This window comes from Eufriesea mexicana, unplaced genomic scaffold, assembly GCF_001483705.2.
Source record: "Eufriesea mexicana isolate 0111107269 unplaced genomic scaffold, ASM148370v2 scaffold113, whole genome shotgun sequence".
NCBI lineage: Eukaryota > Metazoa > Arthropoda > Insecta > Hymenoptera > Apidae > Eufriesea > Eufriesea mexicana.
Window position 1 is genome coordinate 1,034,389 of NW_016908278.1, and position 27,456 is coordinate 1,061,844.

At 41.5% G+C, this 27,456-nt stretch overlaps 1 protein-coding gene across 1 annotated transcript in view; it reads right to left on the reverse strand.

Moving 5' to 3' along the window:
- Window positions 1-26,963, reverse strand: part of LOC108554906 (uncharacterized) — a 116,563-nt gene extending 89,600 nt beyond the window's left edge. Inside the window, exon 1 of the mRNA XM_017910319.1 lies at window positions 24,907-26,963. Within this exon, the coding sequence (XP_017765808.1) occupies window positions 24,907-25,039 (133 nt within the window). The 5' untranslated portion in view covers window positions 25,040-26,963. The remainder of the gene's footprint in view (window positions 1-24,906) is intronic.
- Between the last annotated feature and the right edge of the window lie 493 nt (window positions 26,964-27,456).

The following is a 27,456-nucleotide window of genomic DNA, read 5'->3' on the forward strand; positions in this document are numbered from 1 at the left end:
ATCGATTTGTTACGACGAAACATCGTTCGAGAAATTAACGGCAAGGTGGGCAAGATTGATTGAAAATTAATTACATAACTATTATAATTAATGTATCAGAATCTCATTATCAGCCTGATATTTCGAGTGAATAAAATTGATATAAAGTAAGCGAAGATAGGAAAATATTTCTCGAATGAAAAATCAAGAGAATATTCCACTCTGAACGTTTTAGAAATATTGGGTATTAAAAATCACGAATATTTAAATATCAAAAATATTGCATTCGAACCACTGGTATAATTCGACTGAAACAAGATGAACTACATCTGTTCATCTTCATCTATCAGGAAAAAGGCCTGGTAGGAGAACATCGCAGCCGGAGTCAACTTACGGAATAAATTTCCCCTAGTGAATTTACGATCCCATCTCACTAGACCCAACGGTGGCGCTGCGTTAAGAGTTACTAATTGAAAACACCGGCGTTCATCGATTACGAAAGTCGCGCGAAGTATCTGGTTCAACACGATGCTCCGGTGCATCCAAATAATTATCATGAAAGTTCCATTTATCCTCTGTGCTGCCGTCCCTATCCCGTTTTCTCGGCCGAGTCAAGAGCGTCCCTTTGATCTTCGAGCGTTTTGCGAAGACGTCCGAGCTGCCGAAGGAATAGCATTTCGAGATTACGGGCAAATGAAATTGCCGGACTGTCTCGTTGCGAATGCTGCGTTTTAATCGCGCAGCCTTCGATGGGAACGCGGCTGTAATGGCTGCTGGTGAGAGAGCAAAACGCTAGGGAGCTGGGGGTGCTGTTTGTCCGTCAGCACTTCGGGCTATTAGGCTTAGAGGAGGAGTCCTTTATCGTCCATTTCTTCCTATTTTTCTGCGTTAATCGCTGATGGGCAATGAAATGAGATGGAAGATTGGAGGTTAAGTATCAGGATTTAGTAGATGAGAGAGTATAAATTTAACAAGACAGGTAATATCTCTATAATACAATAGGACAATGCTCTGTCACGTCACTAGGCCTTCTATATTTCTCTACAAAATTTGAATACTAAGGATTGTATCATAAAGGATTATTGAAAACAGGATTATTGGCGAGTCTTCAACGAAGTGATTGGAACTTTGGTATATTTTCGAAAATTTTAAGATCAGAGTTTGACTAATAACTGTGAGACTGTGGAAGTCAGGGAGACAGTAAGGTAGACTTGGCTGAGTGCAGATTTTAGAACGACTTCGGTAGGTTGAAAGCGACCGTAAAATCGGAGACGACATTCTCCGACATGGTCCAAGTTCTTCAGTCATTGTTGAACAATTGACGAGCACAATACCTGCAACAAGTGACACGCAACTGGGGACATAACTCGGCGAAGTAGACTCGGCAATTCAGCAACTGCGAATCAGTCGGCCGAAACTCTAATCTGCCTTGGAACTCGGCTCGAAGTCCAGAAATAAGCAAATTACACCGAGTCTTCGAAGTTCGTCGACTCGAACGTTTACAACCCCCTTTGCAGCCATTGAACTACGCCCGGTAGCGACGACCTGGCCTGAACTCCGAGGCTCCATGGACCTCGCATAATGGACACCGCGGAGGAGCCATAAGAATCCGGCTCGCGGAATGAACTAGCCCGAGAGTGAGTCTGAGCATCGGCTCAGGGTGAGCGCCACCTTGACTCTGCCGAATTAATAGTCCGCGTGGAATTGAATTTTCCAGCAGCCGGCTGGATTATCTTTGCGGTAATCCAAACAGAGTAGAAATCCGGAAGGTTGGCGAAACCGCCCCGGGATAACAGCGGCAGCCATTCGTCTTATTGCCGTATCCACGGCCCCGCCCGTTTCCTCTTTATTCCTACATGTTTACGTATGAAAATGATGCGCCCCAGGTAGAAACAGAGTCTCCGTCTCGACGTATTTCTCCGGATTACTCGCGTTTCCGGTCGAGAATTTCCCTCTCTATTTCTCCGTCTGTCTCTGTCGCGCTCTCGCGTTGCATCTGCCTTTGTCTCTCTCTCTCTGCTCGTGACGATGGTATTCCGCACGCGCATACGTTCGTTACCACGGTATTATTACGTCCGGAAATCATTCGGACCGTGAGCCTTTGCGAAGTAACCGGCAGCGCAAATTGCTTCTCGCTAATCATATTTCAGAGGACTCACGTAATTAAGCCCATTTCTATGCTCCAGTTTCGCTCGTGTATCGAAAATGTTAACATTTTTTTCCCTTTCTTTTTTTTTTTTTTTTTTTTTTGAGGAAGATATATATATATATAGGGTGGTTGTGAGGTAGATGATGAACAAATTTGGTATTGATCTTTGAGGTGTAGAGGGTGTGATAAAGGATGGAATTTTGGTCGATAGGTTGAACATAGTAGAGGTTTGATGGAATTTCATTATTTTAAAAGTTACCTCTTTTGGTACCTAATGAGTAAAACCTTTATGATATTCCAAGCTTTATGATAAACTAAATTCCTTTAAGGGCATTTTGGAAAGGATTCGCGTAGTTTCAGCGACTGGACGTAACGAATTTGTAATTATGGAATAATTAGAACACGCGTATTAATGTATTCAAATATTAAATTGTTAGTATATTAGTTTCTGTTCTATCGTAGGAATCATACTGGACCTAACCTCCAAACCTAACCTCGACCATGAAACACGTAATGTACTTTGTGATACATGAATGCGAGTGTTCGTAGTCACATTTCCTATTCAAAGTCACGAGTAACCTCAATCTCTTCATTCTAACTGAGCTGATCACGATTAATCTCGCCGAATACGAGGTAAATACCGAACGATCGTAGCGCCGCTTAGAACCCCGCGAAATTTGAAATTACGCGTTTAACATTATCCCTTTTCCAATGGCAAAAATTCAAAGGAGAATTTCTTTTAATTCAAAAATTCGAGATGAACATTGTCTTTGATGAATTTTTGACTGATGTTATATTAGACGTAAATTTCGAGATCCGGCAAAAATATGTTGCGATGAAACGGGCTTTATCTCGAAGATTTTAAGGTTTCGTTTACCGTATTATGATCCACGAGCACTGATAGCCTAACCGGAAACGTTTACACGGTTGAAGCAAGCCAGGAAGAACGTCTCGTTGCGAGGCACGTATCGTTCGCGGAAACGCCCTAGAAAAAGCGGATTATTTGGCCAAACTTCTTTCGTAGGATTAGAGTTTGACGACGCGAGGATTACCAGACCAACTACGTGTGCACCCTCTGATTGCTTCTGGCTGCTTTCTTTCGCTGGAAAGACACCTGGACTGCAGGTGAGATTTATCGAGCTAACGGGTTCAGGCGCCAGAGTATGAGTGACGGCACTGGTTACTTTAACTTCTCGTGAAATGGGACTGATTTATTAAATTGGTTGGTAAAATAAATAATATTTAGATATCACTGAAAGCAAAGATTGGATGAAGATTCAATCTTTATTTAATTATTAAGAAATAATGCATCCAAAAATCGAGAAAATTCATTTCAATTTGACACTGTGTATATATCTACTTCATGCAGGATAAAATTATACAAATTTTGGGGATTTAAACGTGTTAATTATAATTAGTGTATATCACGAAGTTTTTGAGGATCTTCGTGTTACTTGGTATGAAAAATTTGGAATTTTCGAAAAATGTAATGAGGTTTTTAAATTTGCAATACTTTCGTTACTGTATTTTATAATATCTACCAGCAAACTCTCTCTTCGATCACTCTGCGCCATTATTCTGACGCAGATGCATCAAAATCATTCCTCCATCTCTGTCCAGCACACTCATTCCCGCTTTACTTGGCCAATTCGTTAAGAACTCTCCTTCAAATTCTCATTCCTCGAGATTAAAGTTACACCACCTGGCGACAGTTTGATAAAAAGTCTAAAAAAGAGATTGAAGGCTTGGAAGATCCGGACGTTAAATTTCTCATCCCTAAGAAGCGGAATTAAGTACGGGAATGCATGTTTACGCAACATTTACACAATATTTACAAACAGTATAACGCCACAGATGAAATCTGCAAACCCTATTTAACTCGTGGTCTCGACGTGTCGTTTGCTGGAATTATTATGAAAATATTTTTCCGACACTCGGTTACTCCGCGTCTTACACTCGGGGTAGTATTACACGCGTATCGTAAATGTAGACATTGTCTCGGAGTCAAGGCGCGGCGAGCGTACTAAAGCCCCGTACACACGAACAGGTTGACATGGCTGCAATTTCGCGAGGATAATATCGCGTAACTTGACAACTTTATAGTTTTAATAGCGGAATCGTATATTAATATAGATAGTATGCTCCTGCAGCGTGCCTAGACATGCATACAGTGCGTAGTTCCAATAGCATTACGTTATTTAATTAGTTAGTATAGCCTACGAATTTATATATATAAATTAGATTATATATAACATAGAAATATAAATTGGCAAAGAAAAATGTCTCTGCAGTAGACGAATAATAAAATTGTAAATTGCAGAATATAATTTAACTACCCTAAACCATATATACATACATAGCACATAGGACTTAGATACATAATATATTGTAAAAATATAAATTGAGAAAACTTGCACAGCTAGTATATAATACATTCATATAACACATAAAAATTTACTTAAAAACTTACTACAGAAATGTAAATTTAAATATATAAGCACATTTATATGATACATATATTTAGAAAAATAACATGGAATTTTAAAAATGAATAAATTGAAAGACATAATAATTATTATAAATTATAAACTATAAATTAATCTGTACATATACCATATCTAAGTGCAGATACACAAATTACTTTTCAAACGCTCTGATCGAGTCGAAACCTGAATAACGCGATACCGCAGGCGTGCAACGGGCTTAAGCCGTCCCCGCATCCCCGGAAGTTAACGTAACATTAACGTCGTAAGGAAGCTGCGCGCGCACCCCCGTAACATCCCTTCGTCTCGCAACGCGTTCCGTGTAATTAAGGCCGGACCATCCCGGCGGCCATTCAGATTCGCCTTGGCAATTTTTTACCGGCCGTAAACCGTGACGCTTTATAATGTCCACCCACCACCCCACCGGCCCCTTGCGCGTCCTTCTTGCTTTCGTTCCGCGGCTAGATTACGGGGCGGGAACAGGCAGAAAGAATAATTCCCGAGTTAATCCATTAACCAAGCGAACGGGGATTCGTTGCTGCTCGCGGTTGGATCGCGATTAACTATTCCGCTTATTTGTACGAGCGATTACAGGCGGGATGGAGCGGGTGACTTTAATCGCGGCTGAAGGTCGACGACGACTAACTGGCTAAGACGGAGCGGAAACTTTCGAGATTGTCGCGCGAGCAAGCCGTATTCGCCGTTGCTAACTGATTTATAAAGTACGTTATCGTCGGCTGAGCGTGTTAAACGTTAAACGGCCCCGTTGTCGATACAATTCGCAGTCGTTCCGAACATGGGTACTCGTGTCTGCACAGGAGCATGCCGGGACATAGCTAGGTTCGATCATCGGGCTTGCGGAGGATGGTTGAGTTTGCGTGACGTTATGGAACTTCGATATTATTCATTACGCACACGCACATATATATATTATTATTCATATACTATATGTTATATATTCTTATTAATGTACTATATAATATTATATATAATTGTGATATAGGTATATTTATTTTTCCAATTTTATTGTGTTATTTGGAATTCCACTATTGTCTTCCTTTTTATTTTTTATGGAGGTTGAGGATGGAATATTGTACCGGTTGTTAATAATTATATTATTGTTATTATATTATACATAATTGTGATATAGGTATATTTATTTTTCCAATTTTATTGTGTTATTTGGAATTCCACTATTGTCTTACATTTTTATTTTTTATGGAGGTTGAGGATGGAAATTGTACATTTCTGTTTTCCTTGTGTCGAAGGGTTGGGGATATATTGTGCTAGTGGTGTCGAGTGATTTTGTATGGATTTTCCACATTCTGATTTTGGAATTTATTGTCTCGGAGCTCCACCATTGTACTTCTTTAATATAGCACGGACAAATCTTTTTGTAAGAATTGTGGAGATTTAAATTTCAGAATTCGTGTACTTGGAAATAAATTAATATATTTTTTAATGTAGTATTAATCGTTTTTCGAGGGGTATGAAGTTGTTTTAGACTACTTTTTCGTAAAGGTATTATATCGAGAGAAAAAGGATTCGTGTACTGTTTTATGCATTTGTTTGTATAGGTTTGTTGACGATTTTAATTGTATTTGGTATAACTGCTCGTGAATAAATTGCGATGGGAGAAATTAATATGGTTCAGTGGAGCCTTGTCTGGGGGAGGATGTCGCTTTAAACCAGTTTGCATGAATTTGTTGGAACGGGAGAATGATTATAGGGAAATTCAGTTGGAGAATGGGGAAAAAATGATTAAAAAATTTGTTGGCTCGATGTCGTGAAAAATGGTTGCCAAAAATGTTCGGAATTAATTCATGTGGAAGTACTATATAACTCGTTTGAAATCGTATCTAGAAATGGAGCCGGTCGTAATCGATTTAATACTGAGTTACGTGGAATTACATAGTGATTGGAAATAGGTTTTCGATATACTGGTTAAAAATAGATTGAAAAATAATATTCTATTGAAATTTTACAGGAAATAGTGTGCTTTACATGCACACCGGATAACGAAGTTCTCTTCGAGTTATAAGCGAATTTCGAAAAAGTAATTTATAAAATAATATAACAGAATTTTACCAAAAATCGAAAAAAAAATTAAATTAGATTAACAATAATCGCGAGAAAATATACCTCCATCGATTATCGGAACATTCGAAGACAATAATTTGACTCGAAAATGAAATATTCAAATTAATTCGCGAAAAGTACAAACGCGATAATTTAACCCGAAAATTACATACCCGCATTAATTACCAAAAACGTGGAAAGATAATAACTTAACTCCAGAAATTATAGACCGGCATTAATTATCAAAACGTTCAGAGACAACGATAACTCAACCGCTGATCCCGCCAAGTATACAATATAATAAATTCTACGAGAAAGAAAGATGGCGCCGGAGAAACATCGTCTGGTCGTAATTTCTTTCGGTCTACCTCGCGACTAACCTCGAATGACCAGTTAAAAATTCCAAGATCAGAATATCGTGAACGAAATCCGATATCAAGTAAAACAAAAATTGGGGTGCAATTGGGGTGCAACTTTTTGGGCCTCAAGAACCAATTTCACCCCATTTCTACGAATTAAAACGAACCTTTTTCTCATCACGAATCGCCTCTTTAAGCAGCAAAAACATGATAAGAGAGTGAAATGTTACGAAGGAAACAAAAATTGGGGGTGCAATTGGGGTGCAACTTGGAGAGCCTCGAGGAGAGATCTGAGAGCACTGTCTCGAATTAAAAGAGGCATCGTTCTCGACGAGAATGTCGCTATTTTTCGAATTGCACGATTCAGGAATGGAACCTTTATTTTCGCGAGAGGAAGAATTTACTTTTATTCGGTCCCGAAGCGTGCACCGGCTACGTGTATTTTTACAAGCGTACCAAGGAAGACGTGGAATCGTACATAAAGCAGACGAGGCGGTTTGGATGGTCGTTTGTTTTGAAATTTCATGGCGTCGGGCTCGAGTCTTGGTTATCCGACGTCTCTCGACTCGCGACGTCGTTTCGTTAAAGGTACCATTCCCGTCGTAAATCATCCTCTACGCGACCGTGAATCCGCGAACACGCCGTTTTCATCGCGCGAAAACCCGAAATGCTCGCGGCGAATTTCATTGGAATTCTCTTTATTTGCTGTGAACTCGGGAAAGAGAGGGGGAGAGAGGAAGAGAGAGAGAAAAGGGCAGAGAAGGACAAAAACAGCGTGGGATCGACGGTTTTCGGAGCTCCTTTTAATCCCATCAAACGTTCTGACGCATGTCATCAACGTATTTTAGTAGGAATTTCATTCCGGTTTCACGAGAATCGCGAGAAGTCACATCGGAAAAGCGATTCATACGGCTGTGCACGCTCGTTTTCCACGTAAAATGGACTTTTTTATTCTATTTAATGGAACGATAGGACTTTATGGAGATGTAATGGATCGTGGATCACGCGATCCCTTGAAAATGGCAAATGTCAACTGACCAATCCAAGGTCTAAAGAGGAGATTGAAATTTCCATGTGTTAAACGACAGCTGTTTAACGCATTATCGACACCCTGACGAGTTGTTGGCGCAGTTTTTCGCGAAAGAGATGTCACGGTTGGATTATCCTCGTGTACAGTCGGACATGAAAGTATTCCGATAAACCTCCAATTCAATCTCTGATCTAGTTTAATCTGCTTTGAGTAAATACAAAAGGAATTTAAAAGTAGAGGGAGATATTCAGGAATATAGTTGAAGTATAGTGTAATATTTATTTTAGGAATTAAACATTTGTAACGCGCCATTTTGTTTTATTAAAATAGCAGGTTAAATTTTACTTTTAATGTACAGTTTGTTGGAAAATAAAGAAATTCAGGTGAAAAAAGAATAGGTGACTGAAGAATAGATCACATAATTTTCCAAAAACTGAACCCAAAAGAAAGTAAAAAAAAAAAATAAAAATTCTCATAAGCGCCGTTTTACTATATAAAATCGAAGAAAGTTAAATTTTACTTTTAATATAAAGTTTGGTGTAAAATGAAGAAATCGCGGCGAGAAATGAATAGCACCCAAAAGTTATTACAAATATTATGTATAATAGATCCAAAAAATTCTACAGCATAATCTCCTAACCCCAGGAACAAGTATAAAATGGGATAAGAGTATGAACAGCCATAAACCGGGAATTTACGGACACCGAAGTGCTCCAAAATTCAGCCGGAAAATACAAAACCACCCTAACCGCAATTCCTCCAGCAGACCACAAACAACGACCACCACGTTCACCTAATTTACCACCACGATATCAAATCCTCGAATACTCCACTTAGTCCCCTCTCCGAGCACAGAGCTGAATGTCCCCTTAAACCAAGAAACCACTCCACTGCTGCGCCCTCTCGAAAATAAATTCAAACGTACACCGTCGACAGAAGCAGCTGAAATATGCCATTCATCCGGACCTAAGAACCAGATGAAACACCCCATCCTCCATCGAGCAGTTTCGACTATTCCACGCAAACTTCATCCCCACTCCGCCACGCGCGTGCATAATCTCTCGCCGGTTAGATCCGTCGGACGAACGGGTCCCGATACGCCGTACGAACGCTCGCACCTCCGCGTGCAACCTTGCAGACGATAATCGGTGCATTCGATACTCCGCGGAGCGGCGCTGGCTTCGCCGGGGAAGCCCCGATACGTCGTAACGGCCGCTTCACGTGCGCCAAGCAGTTCGGCTACACGGCCAATAAGGCGGTCGAGTGGCGTTTATGCGCGGGAGTGGGGGTACGTTGCGCGTTTACCGCTTCGCCTCGGCAGTAATCCGGGGACGCGGGCCAATTCGAGTTTCTGCGCTCGGTTTAATGGCCGCTCCTGGTCGTCTTCGTCGAAAATCCGCTCGTTACGAACGCCGATCCGATAAAAGGTCGCCCGATATCGGTGGCGCCCCCTCTCAAACGGGTCGCGATTAATGCCCCGCGCGTAATCCTTCGACATATTTTTCTTCCATCCCCTCTCTTTTCCACCGCTTTTTCCCTCTCTTCGTTCCTTCTTCTTTTTACCTTTTCTTTTTTTTCTTCTCTCGGCTCTTCGTTTGTCTCGGTTCTTTTAGCTTCGTTGCACGCGATTAAAATGCACAGCGTTTCGAAACGTGTTCCCGGACAAAAGTCAGCCCCGATGGATTTCCGTTCTGCAGAGCTTAATCTCGCTGGACGGAACTTCCGGATTGTACTGCACGTCAGATGACGCTTTTTTTTTTCTTTTTTTTTGAGATGGTGAGTGGGGGAGAGTGTAGGTGAGATGTGCGAAGGAGGAAGGATCTTGAAGGATGTTTGACGTGGTATAGGATAGGGATGATTGATTTTGGGGTGGGGAGGATGATTTAAAATCTTCTTCTTTTCTTTGAGATCTTTGTAGGTACAATGGGATGGGTTTGAGAGTGAGAGGGAAGAGGAAACATTTGTGTTTGGATTATTCGAGCTTGATAAAGGTATTCTACACTGGTACTGGCTGTAAGTTGGGGACGAAGGCTGGGTTCATTAGGAAACCTTAAGAGAAGAGAAAGGTAACAAATTTTTCCTACCATTTAAATTTACTTGCACTATTTAATTGAGTCCAAACTATTTCGAATTATTCTAATTCGAATTTATCGCAAATAATTGTGCCTTAAGCAACAATTTCTTTTGACCCACGAAATGGCTTGTAAATAATTTTAATTACCAGTGCGACTGAAAATTTTACCACTTGCTACCGATTCTTTTATTCCGTACCCAATGCTGACAAAGCTATTATACTGCAAGTATAATCCCGCGAAATTTAAAGATTATTTTTTACACCAAAGGATGAGAAAGAAATCCCTTTCTCTCCTTAACTCGAACATTTTCTTTACAGTAATTTGAAGCTTACCTAATTGAAGTACTTTAAATATTGTTTCTCTGAAAAATAGACGGAGTTGTGCTCGCAGTGGAGGAAGTTAAGGAAGAGAGATAAATAGAAGGAAATTTGTACCGTCTGACAAGAAAGCGTAAAATATTATGAAAACATTGGTAATTTCTCGTTAATACAAGACAGTGGACAAAAGAGAGCTGGGGAAAAGGTCTTCCTTTATGACCACTTGATCCCGATAGAACTACAATGCTACCTGATAAGGAGGCTAAAAATGCTGTGAAATTAAAAAGCTGTCTTTTTCGGTGCCAGGAAGGAAAGGATGAATTTGTTCTCCGGAGAAGTTTCAGCGGTTCATTAGCAACGTTTCATTGTCAGAAAATGAGAGGTTCGAGGGTGGAAAAAGGACAGGGATCTTCCATCGGGACCGCGCTTGATCTCTGTAATATTTCGTCACCCGATAAGGGGGCTAAAAATGTCATAAAATTAAAACAGCACTTGGGACGAAGCGGGAGGGAATAAATTTGCGCAGTGTGTGTGGAAATGCTCGAAGGATGGATGAAGCGAAACGCGTATTACTTGATAAGAAAATTGAAACTACCACGTCGAAGTTACTTTTCCACGGGGCGGAAGGAACAGGCGAATTTATAACCCGCTGAAGAAATTCGCGGAATTCTTCTGGATAATAAAGCTTAAAATACCGTGAAATCATTAGCGATCCCTCAACGCAAAATGGCGGAAGGGTGAGAGGGAGGAGAGACGATGGATCATCTCGTTTCGATAAATATTAGGATTAATAAATAGCATTATTCTTCGGTGGTTTGAAAAATATTGCGACAGGATAATTTTGTAGGATGTTAGAAGTGCCTTCAGGGGACAATATCACGAAGCTCATTATACCGGGACAGTTGAGAAATGCGATGAAAAATGTGTACATTTCTGCTGTGATGGGATCTGTCAGGGATTCTAGACTCGCGTGGATTTTATTGCAAAATGGCGCGTGGTATAGGAACGAGTTTCACCGAATAAAGCCTACAAATTATTTTCGCATAGAATTTCCCAATGTAATCGAAAACGGTTCTATTTCATTTTTCCAAATTTTCCGAGCTTTATTTTTTCTATGTTTCCAATTATTTCGCCAATTCCCCATTTTTCTGTTATTTTTTTTTTCTTTTTTGCTTATCTGAACTTCCAATCTTCCATTTCTCTGATTTTACAATTTTTCGTTCCTCCGAATACTCTATTTTTTATTCCCCGAAATTTCGCAAATTAGTATTTTTCCATTTCCAACTCTTTCATTTTTCACTTCTCCAAATTGCATTTTCTAAATTTCCCTTTAATTCGTCAAATGTCAAAATTCATTTTCTCTTTATTTATCTAAATTCCCTGTATTTTTCTCTCTAAATTTCCAATTCTTTGTTTCCTCAAATTTCCAATTTTCTATTCGTTTATTATAAATTCCCTATTTTTTTTTGTTCATCTAAATTCGCAATTTCGCGTCTCTCTAAATTTTCGCTCGTCTAACTTCGAAGATTGTTATTTTCAAAAATTTCCAGCTCTGCTCGTGCAAAATTCACGCGGATGGAGAAGAGATTCGGTATCCCGAAAGACGAATCGGGCCGAGGCCTGGCATAAAGCTGTCCAGGTCAAACGTTCCGGCTCCCGAAGTAATTTTTCGTAAATCTAAGGAGAGCCGTGAGATTCGAGGAAGAGGGTCTAGAATTTTACAGTGACAAAAGATTATTCAACGCGACGTTTCGGCTAAATCTATGATCCTCGAAGCCTTTCTGTCGTATCCAGGCTATCGGAACGGAATTTCGAGAATCAGAGACGGAACTGTTCGAGCCGAAGAGTCTTTGAACGACAGAGCACTTTGAACTTCTTTCAGAGCGAGCTGAGAAATTCATAAGAAGTCCGCGGATTACTCGACGACAACTTGGCACTCGCTATGTGTTTTTATTAAACTCTGCAGCGGAACTTTTCACTTGGACTGACACCTTTTAATAAAACATCCTCGAATAGACGCACGAGCAGTGCTCGCTAAATTAAAAGAAAATGACGCATGCGTCTCTTCAACGGCCAAATCTCCACCAACCGCCTTTTTCATATTTCCAATCGAACTGACACGAGAATTAACGCAGACATATTCGCAAATATAGCGTACACGGATAATAATAATTAAAATGATAAATTGGAGATAAATAGGTGTATACAATTATGCTTCCATCTGGATAAATGTAAACATTAATTTTGGCTGCATATTTTCGATACTGTAGGATCTCGATTAATCGGCTTAAACGGAGACACGCACACAGCCCAGATGACTGAGAACCCGGCATGCAGTATATTTTATCCCGAAAAATCTGATCAAACATGCGAACAAGGAAAAATGAATATATGTATCATTGCTTTTGCAGTATACCTTCATTGTTACGTGAATTTTTGGCCGTCAATAAACATTCTTTCAATACGTCGTATCGCGGTTGGAAATGAACCATTCATCCGCGAAATTGACGAATTGCAGAGAACAAACGGTAGGAGTTTATTTTAAACACGAGGAGTTAAACGTCAATCGACTGCTTTTGTATTAGACGTTTGAAAAATTGAAAATTTGCGGTATCGTGGGGAAAATGCAATTCTATTATATATACAACCAATTTCGCTTCCAGTTGCCTCGTCATGCGAATCTCTCAGCCGCGTGAAAGAGAAAATGAAAATTAGCTTTAAATACGGAAAGTTAAACATCGACGAACAAGTTTGGTGTAAAAGTGTTTAAAAATTCGCAAGAGGGGGGGTTAATAACTTGGGCGTATAAATGTTTGCAATATCGAATCGCATAATTCAAAATTAAAACGCCCTCGTGGTAATTAATTTCAATTACCGTAGAAAATGAAGTACACGAAGCTCGAGTAGCTGTTTCAGCTAACTCCAGACATCCCCGACGCACGTTGATATTTTTGAAACGCCGAGGAAACACACGAAGCGTGGTGAAAAGTTGTGTGAAAAAATGTGAAATTAATCTTTCGAAACAGGAATGGAGGCTAGACAGAGGCTAAAAAGGGGTTTATCATTCATGCGCTGAAGAACTTTTCGAAAGCGCGAGGTGAAAGGGCGGAAATGAGAGAAAGAGAGGGGATTAGAGAGAGGCAAACGGAACGATTTTTTACGAACAGGCTCGGCTTATGAAAACGATAAAAGCCCGGGAATTATCCGCGATATAACGTCGAAATATTGCGGTCTTTATTAACGCCGGCCCTCTTTCACCGACTTCCCAAATGATATTTGTTTATGCCATGGTGCCGGTGCTATTTAGAACGCGAGACGCGGCTGGAAACGTAATTTCGATATGAATACCGAGTCTACGACGCCGTTCCGACCGCTCTCGCGCGATTTTTCGGCCACCCCTCGGCTCGCTTCGAGTTCTCGTTCCTCCCTGAAACCGTCCGCCATTCTCCGCATTTCCGGCTCGGACATTCGCGAGTAAGTACCGTGGAAAGTATCCAGGACGTAAAAAGGAACAGAGTGACGTATTCGACGCGAGTTTAGAAACGGGAACTGCCTCGGCGGACGGATAGAACGAGCTAGTTACTTTTCTAGGGGAAAAACCGAACGACCGTGTTGACTGCTTTCCGCGAGTGATTTTCAGCTCGAGTGCTTAGTTTATCGGATTTATTAGTCTATTTTCGTGTCGTCTAGAGTTTCTGCGCTGTGAATTAAATGCATTTTGTATTTTGAAAATCAGGGAACTTGGTCTATGAGATTATCAGGGGTCTTTGATGAAGATTTTTATCATGTTTGATTTTGTCTAGTTATTTCTTTATCTATTTTTCCTTCCATTTCTTCCCTCGGCTTTTGCTAAAATTAGTGGACTTCAGTCAGTTACCCTAACCTGGGAAACTGAGTCTTCAATATCATCTGTGAGGCGTTGCAATTGTCCTTGACAGCCATATCTATGGATATTTTAGAGAATATTTCATACCTCAATTTTTTGGTACCGTTTCGCTGAAATAAATATAGGCTTTTCTAATAAATAGTCTATGAGACAATCATCGAATGGAACTTCGGTATATTTCGACAAAAGAATTCCAATACTTGGTCTCCCTATTGGTACCCTAGGGCCATTCCATAACGTTCGACTTGTACCCTAACCTCAATCACGCAGGCGAGACGAAGGGGCCTAATGGACGTCAACAGACAACAATAGGGTAGTTTGTGTAGAGGGTGATCTAAGTAATTTTTGAGAGAATTTAAGGTGAACGTGCCATCGGATGATTAGAAGTATCTTGATCAATTTGGCGAGGAGCTTCGTTAGCTCGGGCTCCAATCGCTCCATGTTAGTCGCGCGGCCTCCATTTTCTTGCTTGATCATCGGGAAGAGGGAGCTGCTCATTTACCTCGCGGCGAATCGCGAAGTGATTGATCGCGTTCTGCCGCGGATCCGTCGGTCAGCTTACTCTGATCGATCTCCGAGAGGATCCACGGTGATTTTTCTTGCGATACTCTCGGACATGAAAAATTATCTCGTATTCGTTACGAACGCGATTACTCATGATCGAGACTCTCTATCTCGAATAGACAGGAATTAGTGGGTTCCAGCCGTCGTTGCGAAGCAATTATTCGATTATGTGGAATTTTCATTTCAGCACAATTTCATGTCCGAAATTTTTAATTGGGAACGCTACTGGCATTTTGTTTCTTAGGTTACTCGATGTTTTGGGTATTCGGTATTTTATTTAACACTATTACAGACATTGACACTTTTGCTATGTTCATACATGAACGTTTAGTATTCAGAATTGTACTTGGTACTCTAGGTATTCTAAATATTCGATACTTGGGTATGAAGCACTTCGTACTTGTGTCATACTTGTGGCACTTAGTATTTCAACGAATAATGTATTAAATATTTCATACGAAATATTTTCACTGGAAAATATTTTCTTTGTGTAGCGTTTCATAGATACTTGCTATTTAAAGTGTACTATTTTAATTATGTTATTTAATATGTACTAGTATTCGAATAGTTGGTTAGTAAAAGCTTCCAGGGTTTAATATTGCAACCAAACTTTTGGTGGTGATCGGTAGCATTTCTATACCGATATTAAATACATGGAACACACACTATGCTCGTCATTCAAAACTCTCAATGCTCCGCCGTTCTTTGATACTCGATATTAGATCCTTTATCCAGCATTCCTGATACTCGAGTCTCTATACTCGCCATTTCTATCCTCAACTTGCAGTACTCGTTATCCGCTGCTATCCACAGCGCGACCAATATTCGCCGTTCACGTTACTCAAACGCTATTTAACTATTTACAGTATCTTGCCTAAACCCAACAGCGGGACGACTAAAAGCTTGCCAAACATTGCCCGGTTCGATCCAGTGCCCTAGAGATTACGCACGAATTAAAGCACCGGTGACGAGGCTCAAAGAAGCTCGTAATCCGTCAATCACGGGCCGGGCCGATAATGCAAACTTAATGAAAGACCCAGACACCGGGCTCCCTGTCGCGTGGACCTAGGGACACGGCGCGCGCAGCTGGCGCCCTCTATCCCGGTTATTCTAATGGCCGCGAGCGCCTCTCGCGGACCACGGACGCATTTAACCGAATGGGTTAAAACTGCGGTTATTTGCGGTGCACTTCAATCGAATTGGCTGCCGTTTGCATAATCTCCGGCCTCCTTCGCGTGCACACCGGCATTCGTCCGCTATTCCTGAAGCTTCTTTTGGCGTTTCTCAGCGCGTCTGCCCCTCCTTCCGCCATCAGACCCATCACCCTTTTCCGCCTTCGTACGCCGCCACTCTCTGGCACACTCCCCCGATGAAAACGTTTCGCGGTTCCATCCTTCCTTTTGCTGGAACTGTTTACGACCAGATGCACTCTGATTTATTCCAGCCGCTCCTCTCTCCTAAGGAGCCATCGATTTCCCGATCGCGGCAAGATCGTTTCCGTGTGCCGTATTCCGGGGATTATATGCCATAGGTACCACCGGGTACGGGTAAATACAGTAGTCTCCCAGTCCCGTCTCTTTTCGTCCCCATTGTCAGCCGGATAGTTAACCGAGTTTCACTTGCTTTTCTTCGTCGTTTCGAAATCCTCCATTATTTTTCGCTCCGATCTGAAGCTGCAGAAATTTCGGCTTCTAGCATGGTGACTGAAGAACGATCTGCTTTATTTATTTCCCGATTTTCGTGATACTCGATGGGTCGAAGAGGAGGGGGTAGTTTAAGCGTGTTGATTTTCGGGACTCTGTGCGACTTGATGAGTCAAAGAGGGTGATTGTACTATCAATGCAAAATTATTTTATATACTTAACCTCTTCAGGAACGAATTTTTTTAAGGTGGAAATAGCCTATTTAATTTGTTTTATGTCCGTAATAATTCAGTAAGTATTCGATGAGGTATTTTTATCATGTTTTAGGGTTTTTTTAAAATTTATAATAATCTTAATTTGCAGAAACAAAAATTCCGAGACAACTTATATTCACTAACTCGATAGTTCTAGTGTTAAAATTGTACAGCTGATTTGTTAAGTCTAGGAACATGGAAATTTTAAGGATGGAAGATAAATTCGTGGAATTTTGTTGAAAACATTTTAATCACAGGATCATTCTATTTGATAGAAAGGTAGTTAACTATAGGACTACTTGGTAGTTCAAAAACATTTCGTCACTGGTCTATAATCTATAATTCAAATTTTTCTAAATCCTCTTCACGTGTTCGATAAAATTCTATTCGTAGTAAAATATTATTAATTCAATTTTAGAGAGATTACGTCATCAGTGACAGACAGTGACAGCCAAAGGATACGAAGCTATTCGAAATAGTCAAAAGGATTATAATAGAAGAGATAAAAACGACAAAATATTAATCGGGTAGTGAGAGCTTTTATTCGAGATTTTCCAAATGAAGTTGCTATATTTGCCATGACAATTTTCAAAGAATTGCAGATACGCGACAAAAATAGTATGGAGACTATCAACCAGTCGTGAGATTTGTATCGGTACGAGACACACTGTTGAAACTATGGTATCTTATATCCAGAAGATGTCATTACTTCCTCTCCTTAGGGAGCTCAATAACAGGGGGCCAATAAATCAATCTGGTCACCTATCTGCTTGATATATTGCCTGATTTGCATTCAGCAGATTTGCATTGATGGTGACTAATGACGAGACCCTTGAACGCCCGCGAGACACACTTGTCACGATTCGTTTCGTAAACTTTAAGCGAACAAAGGTCTTCTTTAACGACAAGTCAGCCAATAAACCATAGTCAACTGTCGTGTAAGATACGTTCCTTGTCCCGAGATACTGTATTTTCCCACGTTTTATTTTCCTACAGCACAGCACTTTAGAATTAGGTCTTTAAACCATCCTAGAGTCTACAATTTAAATTAAAAAATAAATAAATAAATAAACGGATCATCTATTTTTCAGAATTTAATGTATAATTTAGATTCGAAAATTTACTTCATATTTCGCAAGGTATGTACTCTGTTATGGGATATCTTATAGCTTTACTTTTTATTTTTCTAAATTTATTTTCCTACAGCACAGCACTTTAGAATTAGATCTTTAAACCACCCTAAAATCTACAATTTAAATTAAAAGATAAATAAATAAATAAACTGATCATTTATTTTTCAGAATTTAATGTATAATTTAGATTCGAAAATCTGCTTCATACCTGTTATGTGATATCTTATAGCTTTACTTTTTATTTTTCTAAATTTATTTTCCTCCAGTACAGCACTTTAGAATTAGGTATTTAAACCACCTTAAAATCTACCATTTAATTTGAAAAGTAAATAAACAAATAAACGGATCATTTATTTTTCAGAATTTAATGTATAATTTAGATTCGAAAATTTGCTTCATACCTGTTATGTGATATCTTATAATTTTACTTTTTGTTTTTCTAAATCACATTTGAGTATTTCAATATTAAATTGAATTATTTAGATGTTTAAACCCTTTGCACTCGGGCAGTGACTCTCGTTTCTTTTAATATCCTGAAACTTAAGTAACGTATATCAAGCAATAAGTATACTGCAAGAAACTCCACTCGAAATACGGAAATTAAATGCCCACGATTTTCTCCTTTCACTTTACCACGAGTGGCATCACCGAGCTCAAGAAAACACAAAGCTTCGAATTATTATACCTTTACAGTAGAACCATCTTCGAGCACTAAGGGTTAAATTCGAATTGAATTATTAACGAGGTGACTGCGCAGTGAGAAAAATACAAATTCAAGAGCCAAACTCCCACAGACCTGCCTCAAGGTACAGACCTCACTCCTGTACCTGCAACAAGAATACTCGTAAAGACTACGAAGCATGATTATCAAAGCTCGGAGAGCCTCGAGCAATCGCAGGATTATAAATTTGAAAAGCAAATTCTCGAAACTTTATTCCACTAATAGTACAAGCCGGAATAAAATCGAAATAACCGCGCGATGCCGCGAAGAGTCATTACCAGGAATCAGAAGAGGACACTGATACCGTGGAAATGTGAAATTTAAAAAGCAAATTCGCCGACCGGTCCCTTCTCCCGGGGTCGCACATGTATATTTCAAATGGCGGCCGCAGGGAGAATAGAACAACGAGTTCCGGGAGGAAATCAGGCTCCTCGCGCTTCCGGTCCAGGGCCGCTTAATTTCTTCCCTTTCCTGGCACAGGATCGCCGGCTAAGCAGTTTCGATGGGAAGGAGGAACGGTGCGAACGGTCATTCAGCTCGGGTTCGAAAAGTTGGTCGTTCTAGAACGCGGGAAACAAAAATTCCTCGCGAACTTAGAACCCTATGGCGCGCCTATGGTCGCGAGGAACCTAAGCTCGGAGTTATCTTCCGGCGTGGTAAGCGATTTTCCTCGGACGAGGAATCGCAGGCGTGAAACGACGAGTACTCGTGAGTTTTTATTTCTTTCTTTTCTTTTTTTTTCATTCAGCTCGGGTTCGAAAAGTTGGTCGTTCTAGAACGCGGGAAACAAAAATTCCTCGCGACCTCGAGAACTTAGAACCCTATGGCGCGCCTATGGTCGCGAGGAACCTAAGCTCGGAGCTATCTTCCGGCGTGGTAAGCGATTTTCCTCGGACGAGGATTCGCAGGCGCGAAACGACGAGTACTCGTGAGTTTTTATTTCTTTCTTTTCTTTTTTTCTTTTCATTCAGCTCGGGTTCGAAAAGTTGGTCGTTCTAGAACGCGGGAAACAAAAATTCCTCGCGACCTCGAGAACTTAGAGCCCTATGGCGCGCCTATGGTCGCGAGGAACCTAAGCTCGGAGCTATCTTCCGGCGCGGTAAGCGATTTTCCTCGGACGAGGAATCGCAGGCGCGAAACGATGAGTACTCGTGAGTTTTTATTTCTTTCTTTTTTTTTTTTTTTTTTTTTTTTTTTTTTTTAGAAACCTCGGCGGCTTTTCTTCGTTAATTAATGCAGTAATGAGTTCGATAATGAGTTCTGAAAGTTGTTCGTCAACTTCACGTGGCGGAGGTTCCTCGCGATGATGCATTAAATCCTCTGTAAATTGATTTCGCTGCCACGGTTGCTGAGCTCTGCTCTCCCTTCGTATCGTTGTCGTTTCATTTTTTCCTCGCGTTTTTAACTCCTCGCCCTTTTTTCCATTTTCCTCCCTTTTTTTTATTCTCCTTCTTTTTCGCTATTTTTTATTTCGCGCGCCACGTTTCACGAATTTATTCGCGACGCGCCCTTTGTTCGCGGTGCGACGCTCCCATCATTGCGACGCCGACCGACGAAAGTGTGTTTCCAATTCGCCAATTATCGCGGATAATCAGGGAGACGGCCGATGCTCGAAGGATATTTCTACCTGGATACACGGTGAAACCGATGAATGCGATTATCGTAGATTAATTGTATGATAAATTCGATAATATCGGCGCGATTCGATACTGTTAATGACGAGGAATATTTGTCGAGGGAAATCGGCAGACGGGGATCGGTAATGTAGACGAAAAACATGTACAAGGGACAGCTCGTGATACTATTGTCTAAAAGTTTGTTTTGCACGAGAGGATTGAATTATGTAGAAACTCGAATTCTCTCATTTCGGGAATGACGAATGATGCAGATGGACAGCGGTCGATATTGAAAAATGAAAATTAAACCTCCAGCACGGATTTCGTATGGAGCTTAACATTAAAGCCACCATGATCGATGAAATGACAGGTAGACGAAGAAATAAAATAAGAGTTTGAAAGTTTCAAGAAAATGGAACGCGAGGAGGTATCGAGAAAATGATTACACCTGTATTAAAAGAAAAATCGCGAAGAAAAGTGACCAAGGTGACAATGTTGAATGCGAAATTTTTAATTAAAAATTTTAAAACCATCGTTTAGATGCTGGTAGGTTTAATGTTAAGCTCTTAACGTTAAAATGTATTTGATCTTCAATGCTCAATGTCAAACCGAAAGCTCAACGCGTAATGAAGAGCTACAATAATATTTAACCTTGGAAGCTCAGGGTCAAGCCTGAAGCTCACTTTTCGCGGAGAACTTAAGAGAAATTCAGCCTTGAATGCTAAAGGTCAAAACGAAAGCTCACTTTCTGCAAGAAACTTAAAAGATGTTCAATCTTGAATACCAAAGGTCAAAGCAAAGCCTCGGTTTTCGCGGGGAGCTTGAAACAAAATTTGATCTTAAAAGCTCCAGGTTAAAAACTTCAAACTTTCTTTTCCTGGGGAGTTTAAAAATTATTTCACTTTTGAGCTCATGAAAACTGAGCTTTTTCTTATTTCTCCTGCAACTTTTCCTCCTCCGAAGCTAAATCTTTCCTTAGATGACTTAATCACAATTCCAAATCTACCAATTTCATTCGAATTTCAATATCATTCAGCAACAGTATCTACAAGATCAATATTCCGCTGCTGACCGATTTTCTCACCAGGTGGCACGAACATCGTTTCCCTGTGTATTTGAATCGCGCGCCATCACGTTTCCATGTTTCCTCCGAGTCTCGAAGTTGAGTAGTACGTATAATTAGTATAGTTGTCTATTTGAGTATATTCAAACTACTTCATTGAGTAGTAAGTATAGCTGAGTATATTTGAGTATACTCGAACAACTTTATCGAGTAGTAAGTATAGTTGAATATATTTGAGTATAATCAAACAACTTTATTGAGTAGTGAGTATGTTTGAGTTTACTTAGACAACTTTATCGAGTAGTAAGTATAGTTGAATATATTTGAGTATACTCAAACTACTTTATTCAGTAGTGAGTATAGCTGAGTATGTTTGAGTATACTGGAACTACTTTATTGAGTAGTGAGTATAGCTGAGTATATTTGAGTATACTCCAACTTCTTTATCTAGTAGTAAGTATAATCGAGTACATTTGAGTGTACTCCAACTTCTTTATTGAGTAGTGAGTATATTTGAATATACTCAAACAACTTTATCGAGTAATAAATATAGTTGAATATATCTGAGTATACTAAAACTACTTTATCGAATAGTAATTATTATGGTTGAGTATATTCCAGTATACTCAAACTACTTTATTGAATAGTAATTATTATGGTTGAGTATATTTGAGTATACTCAAACTACTTTATTGAATAGTAATTATGGTTGAGTATATTTGAGTATACTCAAACAACGTTATCGAGTAGTAAGTATAGTAGAGTGTATTAAAAAATTTCGGTAACACCGTTGAAAGATTCATTACGCGCGATTTCAATACCCTCTCGCCGATTGCACCCCTCGCGGAGAGTTATGTGCCACGACTCTGCCGTATTTGCGTTGGTATTTACCGTCGAGTCGCGGACGAAAATTACAGTAAAGCGGAACCGAAACGGTAAAAACGTCGATTACGCTTACGTAAGTGTCGCGACGCCGCGCAACCGGTCGACGGGACGCTTTTAAAGCCCTGTCCACGATATTCAGCCAACGCTTTCCACGCGTCCACGGCGAGTGCGTCTGAAAACCGCCCCTGAAAACCGCCCCGTCGAATGCCTCGAATTAGAAATGCTCGCTTTAATCGCTGCACTTGCCGTCGATTTTCCCTTTCATTCTTTCGATTTGCACATTTGTCTTTCACGCGTTTCATACTCGTTAGATGTATTCTGGCGGCTATAGTAAGACAGCGAGACAAAATTTGTCTCCCCTAAAATTCGGAATGTTACAAACTTAACATATTCGTGTATAATTTATGTTTATACTATGTGTGTGTAGTTTTGATGTATTGTATAATTTAATGCTTCTTCCATGCTCTATTATTCCTATTTCGTGTTATTTTTTCGCGAAAGATATTTAATTGTTGGTTTTCCTAAATTTCTAAAATTTGTTGTACTTTATTTTGCCGAAGTTAATAATTTTTGGCAATGATGCAATGGAGGATACTGGTGTAGTTATTTCAAATGAGCAATTGCTCTTGGCAATGTTATCATTGATTTGATTTTTAAATGAAAATATAGTTTCGCAGTTAATTATTTTCATCGTAACACTTCAATTACCGTCATCTAGGTTCCGGATATTTAAGCATTTACTACTTGTCCGTAGTTTTAGTTTTAATTTATATTCGAAGCATAAATAAACGTATCGCTGTTCGAACATAGCGTAATATCCATTGATCCGTTCGATAAATGTCTCTTCGAGAGTCTCTCTTTACACGAAAAATTCGTAGCTATGCTCGGAATGTTTTTGTAAATAAATATCAAGCTTCGGAGGTAAAACAAAAACAAAAATAAAGGGTAAAAAATACGAAAAGAGAAAAAATCTCGATACGAGTGTCTGCGTAAGCGAACATACAGGGGAGACAGATTGTCATCCATCGGAACAACGCAATTCACGACCAAATATTGTCATGGAATTGGAAGCGAACACGCCCTTAGCATCGATGCTATCGCGATGGACCTTCAGGTGACGGAGCCTGTGTCAATTTCCACGTCAAAATATCACTTTGACGCATATTTAATTAAACTCGAATGCAGCCCACCGACAAACGCTAATGAACTTGATGAACATTTGCTCAACTCATTGATAATTGACAATTTCTCTGACTGTACGTCGGCGAAAAGTGGTTTTCTTTGACCCATTGTAATGCAATCTTTCATTGAAATTCGTCGGAATTAAACGAATTCACCTGAATTTCGTGCCCGTTCCTTTGACACCGAATAGCATGCTCATCCCGTGAGCAATATCGAGTATTTTTCCCCCCCTCGAAGGAGCGAAAGCGAAGCAATTTATTTCGAATCATGGATCACTATAACTTTATCCATTATGTTATACCAATCTTCGAATTTCCCATTTTAACGAATTTGCTAACGAAATGATGCAATTCGAGACTTGAAATAAAAATCCAATGGACAAATCACTTGTGGAATAATCTAATACCTATTCTCTTTCTCGTTTCCAATTTTCCGCTACCTTCTTATTTAGGATCCAACGGTCGGAATTGAAAAATCGAAAATATCGCAACGAGAAAATATTCAGATCTCAACCTTCGATAAAAAAGGAAATAAAAAAATCGGAGACTAAAAATCAAAACCCAATAGTCAAGTTGCTGTCAAGTCTCCCTGATACGTGTGTATATCCTGTGCCCATTCAAAATCTTTGTCTATTTTTTTATTTAAATCCACAACGTGCAGCTGTCAAACAGAAATATGCGAATCGAAAAATATGGAAGTTCAGCCATTTTGCATACCTCCAGTCGCAACACTTTTATCCTCAAAGTCCTGACCAATGGCTGAAAACCACCCTGTATAGAACCCGACAGATGGCTGGCCAAATGGAAGAGTCTTGTCCCGTGAATCATCCCTGTGCCTATATTCGTTAATAACTTTCATCCCCCGGCACAGGCATTCCCCAATGGAACGAGGAAATTTGGCAAAGAGGGGGACCGAAATGGACCCAAAATAATTTCGCTGTAAAGGAACGCGACGGCCGGCTTATACCTAGAAAACCGGTAGACCGACGTCGCGGCAATTAAGCGCTCAAAGCTGAAGTCTGAGCGAAAAACGCGATTCAATTTGCTGGCCGGTTCGGCTCGCCTGCTAGATGCGTAAACAGCAGGCGAAAACCCGTGAAAAAGTTTCAATTATCCCGGGCGAAGATTAAATTCCCGGCCCGGGAATCGGGGATTAAAGCGTTAAGGAGGAACGGAAATTTCCACCCCTGACGAATTTGTCCTGTTAATTTCCCCCTACCAGTCTCCCTTTATGTCCCGAGGAAAACAATTAACGGAGAACACCTAGAGTTACACTCGGGATAATGTCTTTTCGCATCCGAACTACTGCGAGACCTAACTCGCTGATAGACCACGTCTCTGACCCATCCAGGACCTAGGTCCTTAAACTCGAGCTAACGTTCTAGCCCTTTACACGCGATAGATGCTCAAAACTGGGATGATCCCTTGGAGGGAATTGAGGGGTCGTGGTAGGGTTAAGTAAACGTGAAGAGAAGAAGCGTTTTCTCACCTGTTCCGAAGAGAGAGCAGAGGAGCAGTAGCGCGAGCCACATTTTCGTCGGACACTTTCCCGTGCACCTGCAGCACAAATCGCTCGCGATCGAAGTGGCACTCGAGCCACTCGCTCGCCTCGAGTGCTTCATCGTTCGCTCGACATCTGAGAAATGTCTCCGCGCAGACCGATCGTCCCTCGAGGGAACCTCTCACGCCGTGTAATTTGCACCCTGCGACTGTTAATCCAACGGATTGGGACACCTGGATAGCCTCTATCCAGGACGCTGGCTCTTTAACAGTTGGCGAGTTTCCACCACGCTGGATTACCGAGGTGCCTTCCTCGTTTTATCCCCGGCTCTTCCTCGTCCCCGTAACTCCAAAGACTTTGTGGAATTTCTTCCACCAATTCGTGGTATGCTCGAACGTTGAATCGTTCGATGGGCGGGGACACCGGGATCGTTTGGATCCAGGTGAGGAAATGCGAGACCGTTCCGGGTGTATCCTGACCTTCCGCGTTCTTTATTCCATGATAGAGATCCTCCGGGCTTTGATTTCAGTCCTAGATCACGGATCTTAGTTCTATATCCTGAAGTAAAGTTAGAGGAAGTTAGAGGCGACTGTTTGTCAATTAAGAAATTCGGATCGATCGATCCTCTGGTCAGAGACAGGTCCAAATAGGGTCCAAATAGGTCACGATAGGTTTCGATATCAGGACTATCACTTTGTATCCTCGGGTCACGGGTCTCGTTGGGCTCTTGGGGGTTTCTGATAATCCAATCTGGGATAGACGAATGTACAGACACCTAGATCACTGTGATCACTTTTGATATTCTCACAATGGAACTCGTGGACCTTTAGAATCCCCGAGTCACGGATATCCTGGTCAATCGGGTGCACTGCGAAGACACTCGCGAATCTCTTTCTTGTTGAGAGCCAGACCTTCGACTAGGTTAAGAAAACCGGATATGTTCCGTGAATTAAAGCGACCCACATCTTCCTGCTATCATCTCCCAATGGAAATTGGCAATCTTCAAGGTACTTTCGAGCCGCAGAGCCCGTTCTTCCAGTATCGCGTTCTTACGAGAAGCTTTCGAGGCGTCTCCCCGGTCTCATTAGCCCGCCCTTTCATCCGGATCCTACCGGGTCGTCCGGTGGCGAGTTTAATCAGCAAATCCGTCGAACCAGCCAGCCAGCCGTTCGCGTTTGTCTCTTTGGCACGCGACTAATTAGTATCCAGATTAATTATCCACTGGTGGGAGTGTCCTCCTCAAAGACACGCGTTATTCAACGCTGATGCAGTTCCGGTACGCGTCTTCAGCTTCTCACTCCTACCTCTGACTCGTTAGTCATCCAATTAGAAAACTTCCAGCCCCCTGATAGGATTCCAGGTAAATTAATAGCGTTTCCAATTCCTACGCAACGCGGATTACAATGCCGACCCCGTTTCACTCCCCTTGTCAACGCTGCGCGCACACTTGGTCTGCCAATCCTATCAGCCGTCACCGTGACTTCCGACAAGTTCCTCCAAGAGGTCCGGACACTTCCTGCGTCGCTCTGAAACGCGTTCAAACGACACAGCCACGTGCCACTTAGCCCGCACACCACGTGACACTGCCTACCCGGCGATATCCTTAATTGTCGCTACCTCCTGCACACGCCTGATCCCTCGATCGATACGATCCACCGGGACACACTCGGTCTCACTAACCCCTAACGCACTCGACTCATCCGATCACTCTGATAGGCGACTCTTCGACAGGTGCGATGATCGCGAGACGGCGAATATTCCTATATACGATCGGCCGACATTGACAACGACGTGTCAACACTCGTCACACTCGGGAGCAGGTTGTTGCGTGGACGGGACGCGACGGTGTTATAAACAGGCTCGTCCGCCGACCGGATCGCGTTCTCCAGGACAGCCCACGGGAAGTGAATACACGTCGAACTAGTCCCGGCGGGGTGTCACATCGTCGATGGCACGTTTCACCGTGGAACCGTTGTTGGATTAGACGGGACGCGGTGCGATCGTACGCGTCGCGGAACGTTGACAGGCGCCGGGTACCTTTTCCGTCCGAGAGTTCGTAGTTGACAGAAAGCCTTGGCGGGAGCTGCACGACGAATAAGGTGCCACTCCCACCCGCGCATGCTCCTCCACTCTGGATCGTCGTGCCCTCTCTGTCGCGCGCGCCCTTTCGCTCGCTCGCTCTCTCTCCGCTCCTTACCTCGCCCTTCGCTCACCCATTCCCCAACGCTCTCTTCTCGTTCCCTCTTGTCGCCCGCGTGTTTCTTGTTTTGCTTGAACGCGCTTTCTTTCTGTTTCGCCTGCCCCCACGCTGGCGCTGCACTCGCTCATTGCCTTCGTCGATCACGCTGTACCCCCCACCACCGCGGCCCGGTTCAGGCACGTGCTCCGCCGCGCCCGGCTGATCCATAAACCAATTAATGCGGGAAATAAGTTGGGCATCGACTCCGTATCGCGCGGTACAGCGAAGTTTGAGCGGCCGGTCGCGTGATGCTGCACGATTTCACTGACTGCTATCCGTGTCGGTTACGCCGGCAATCG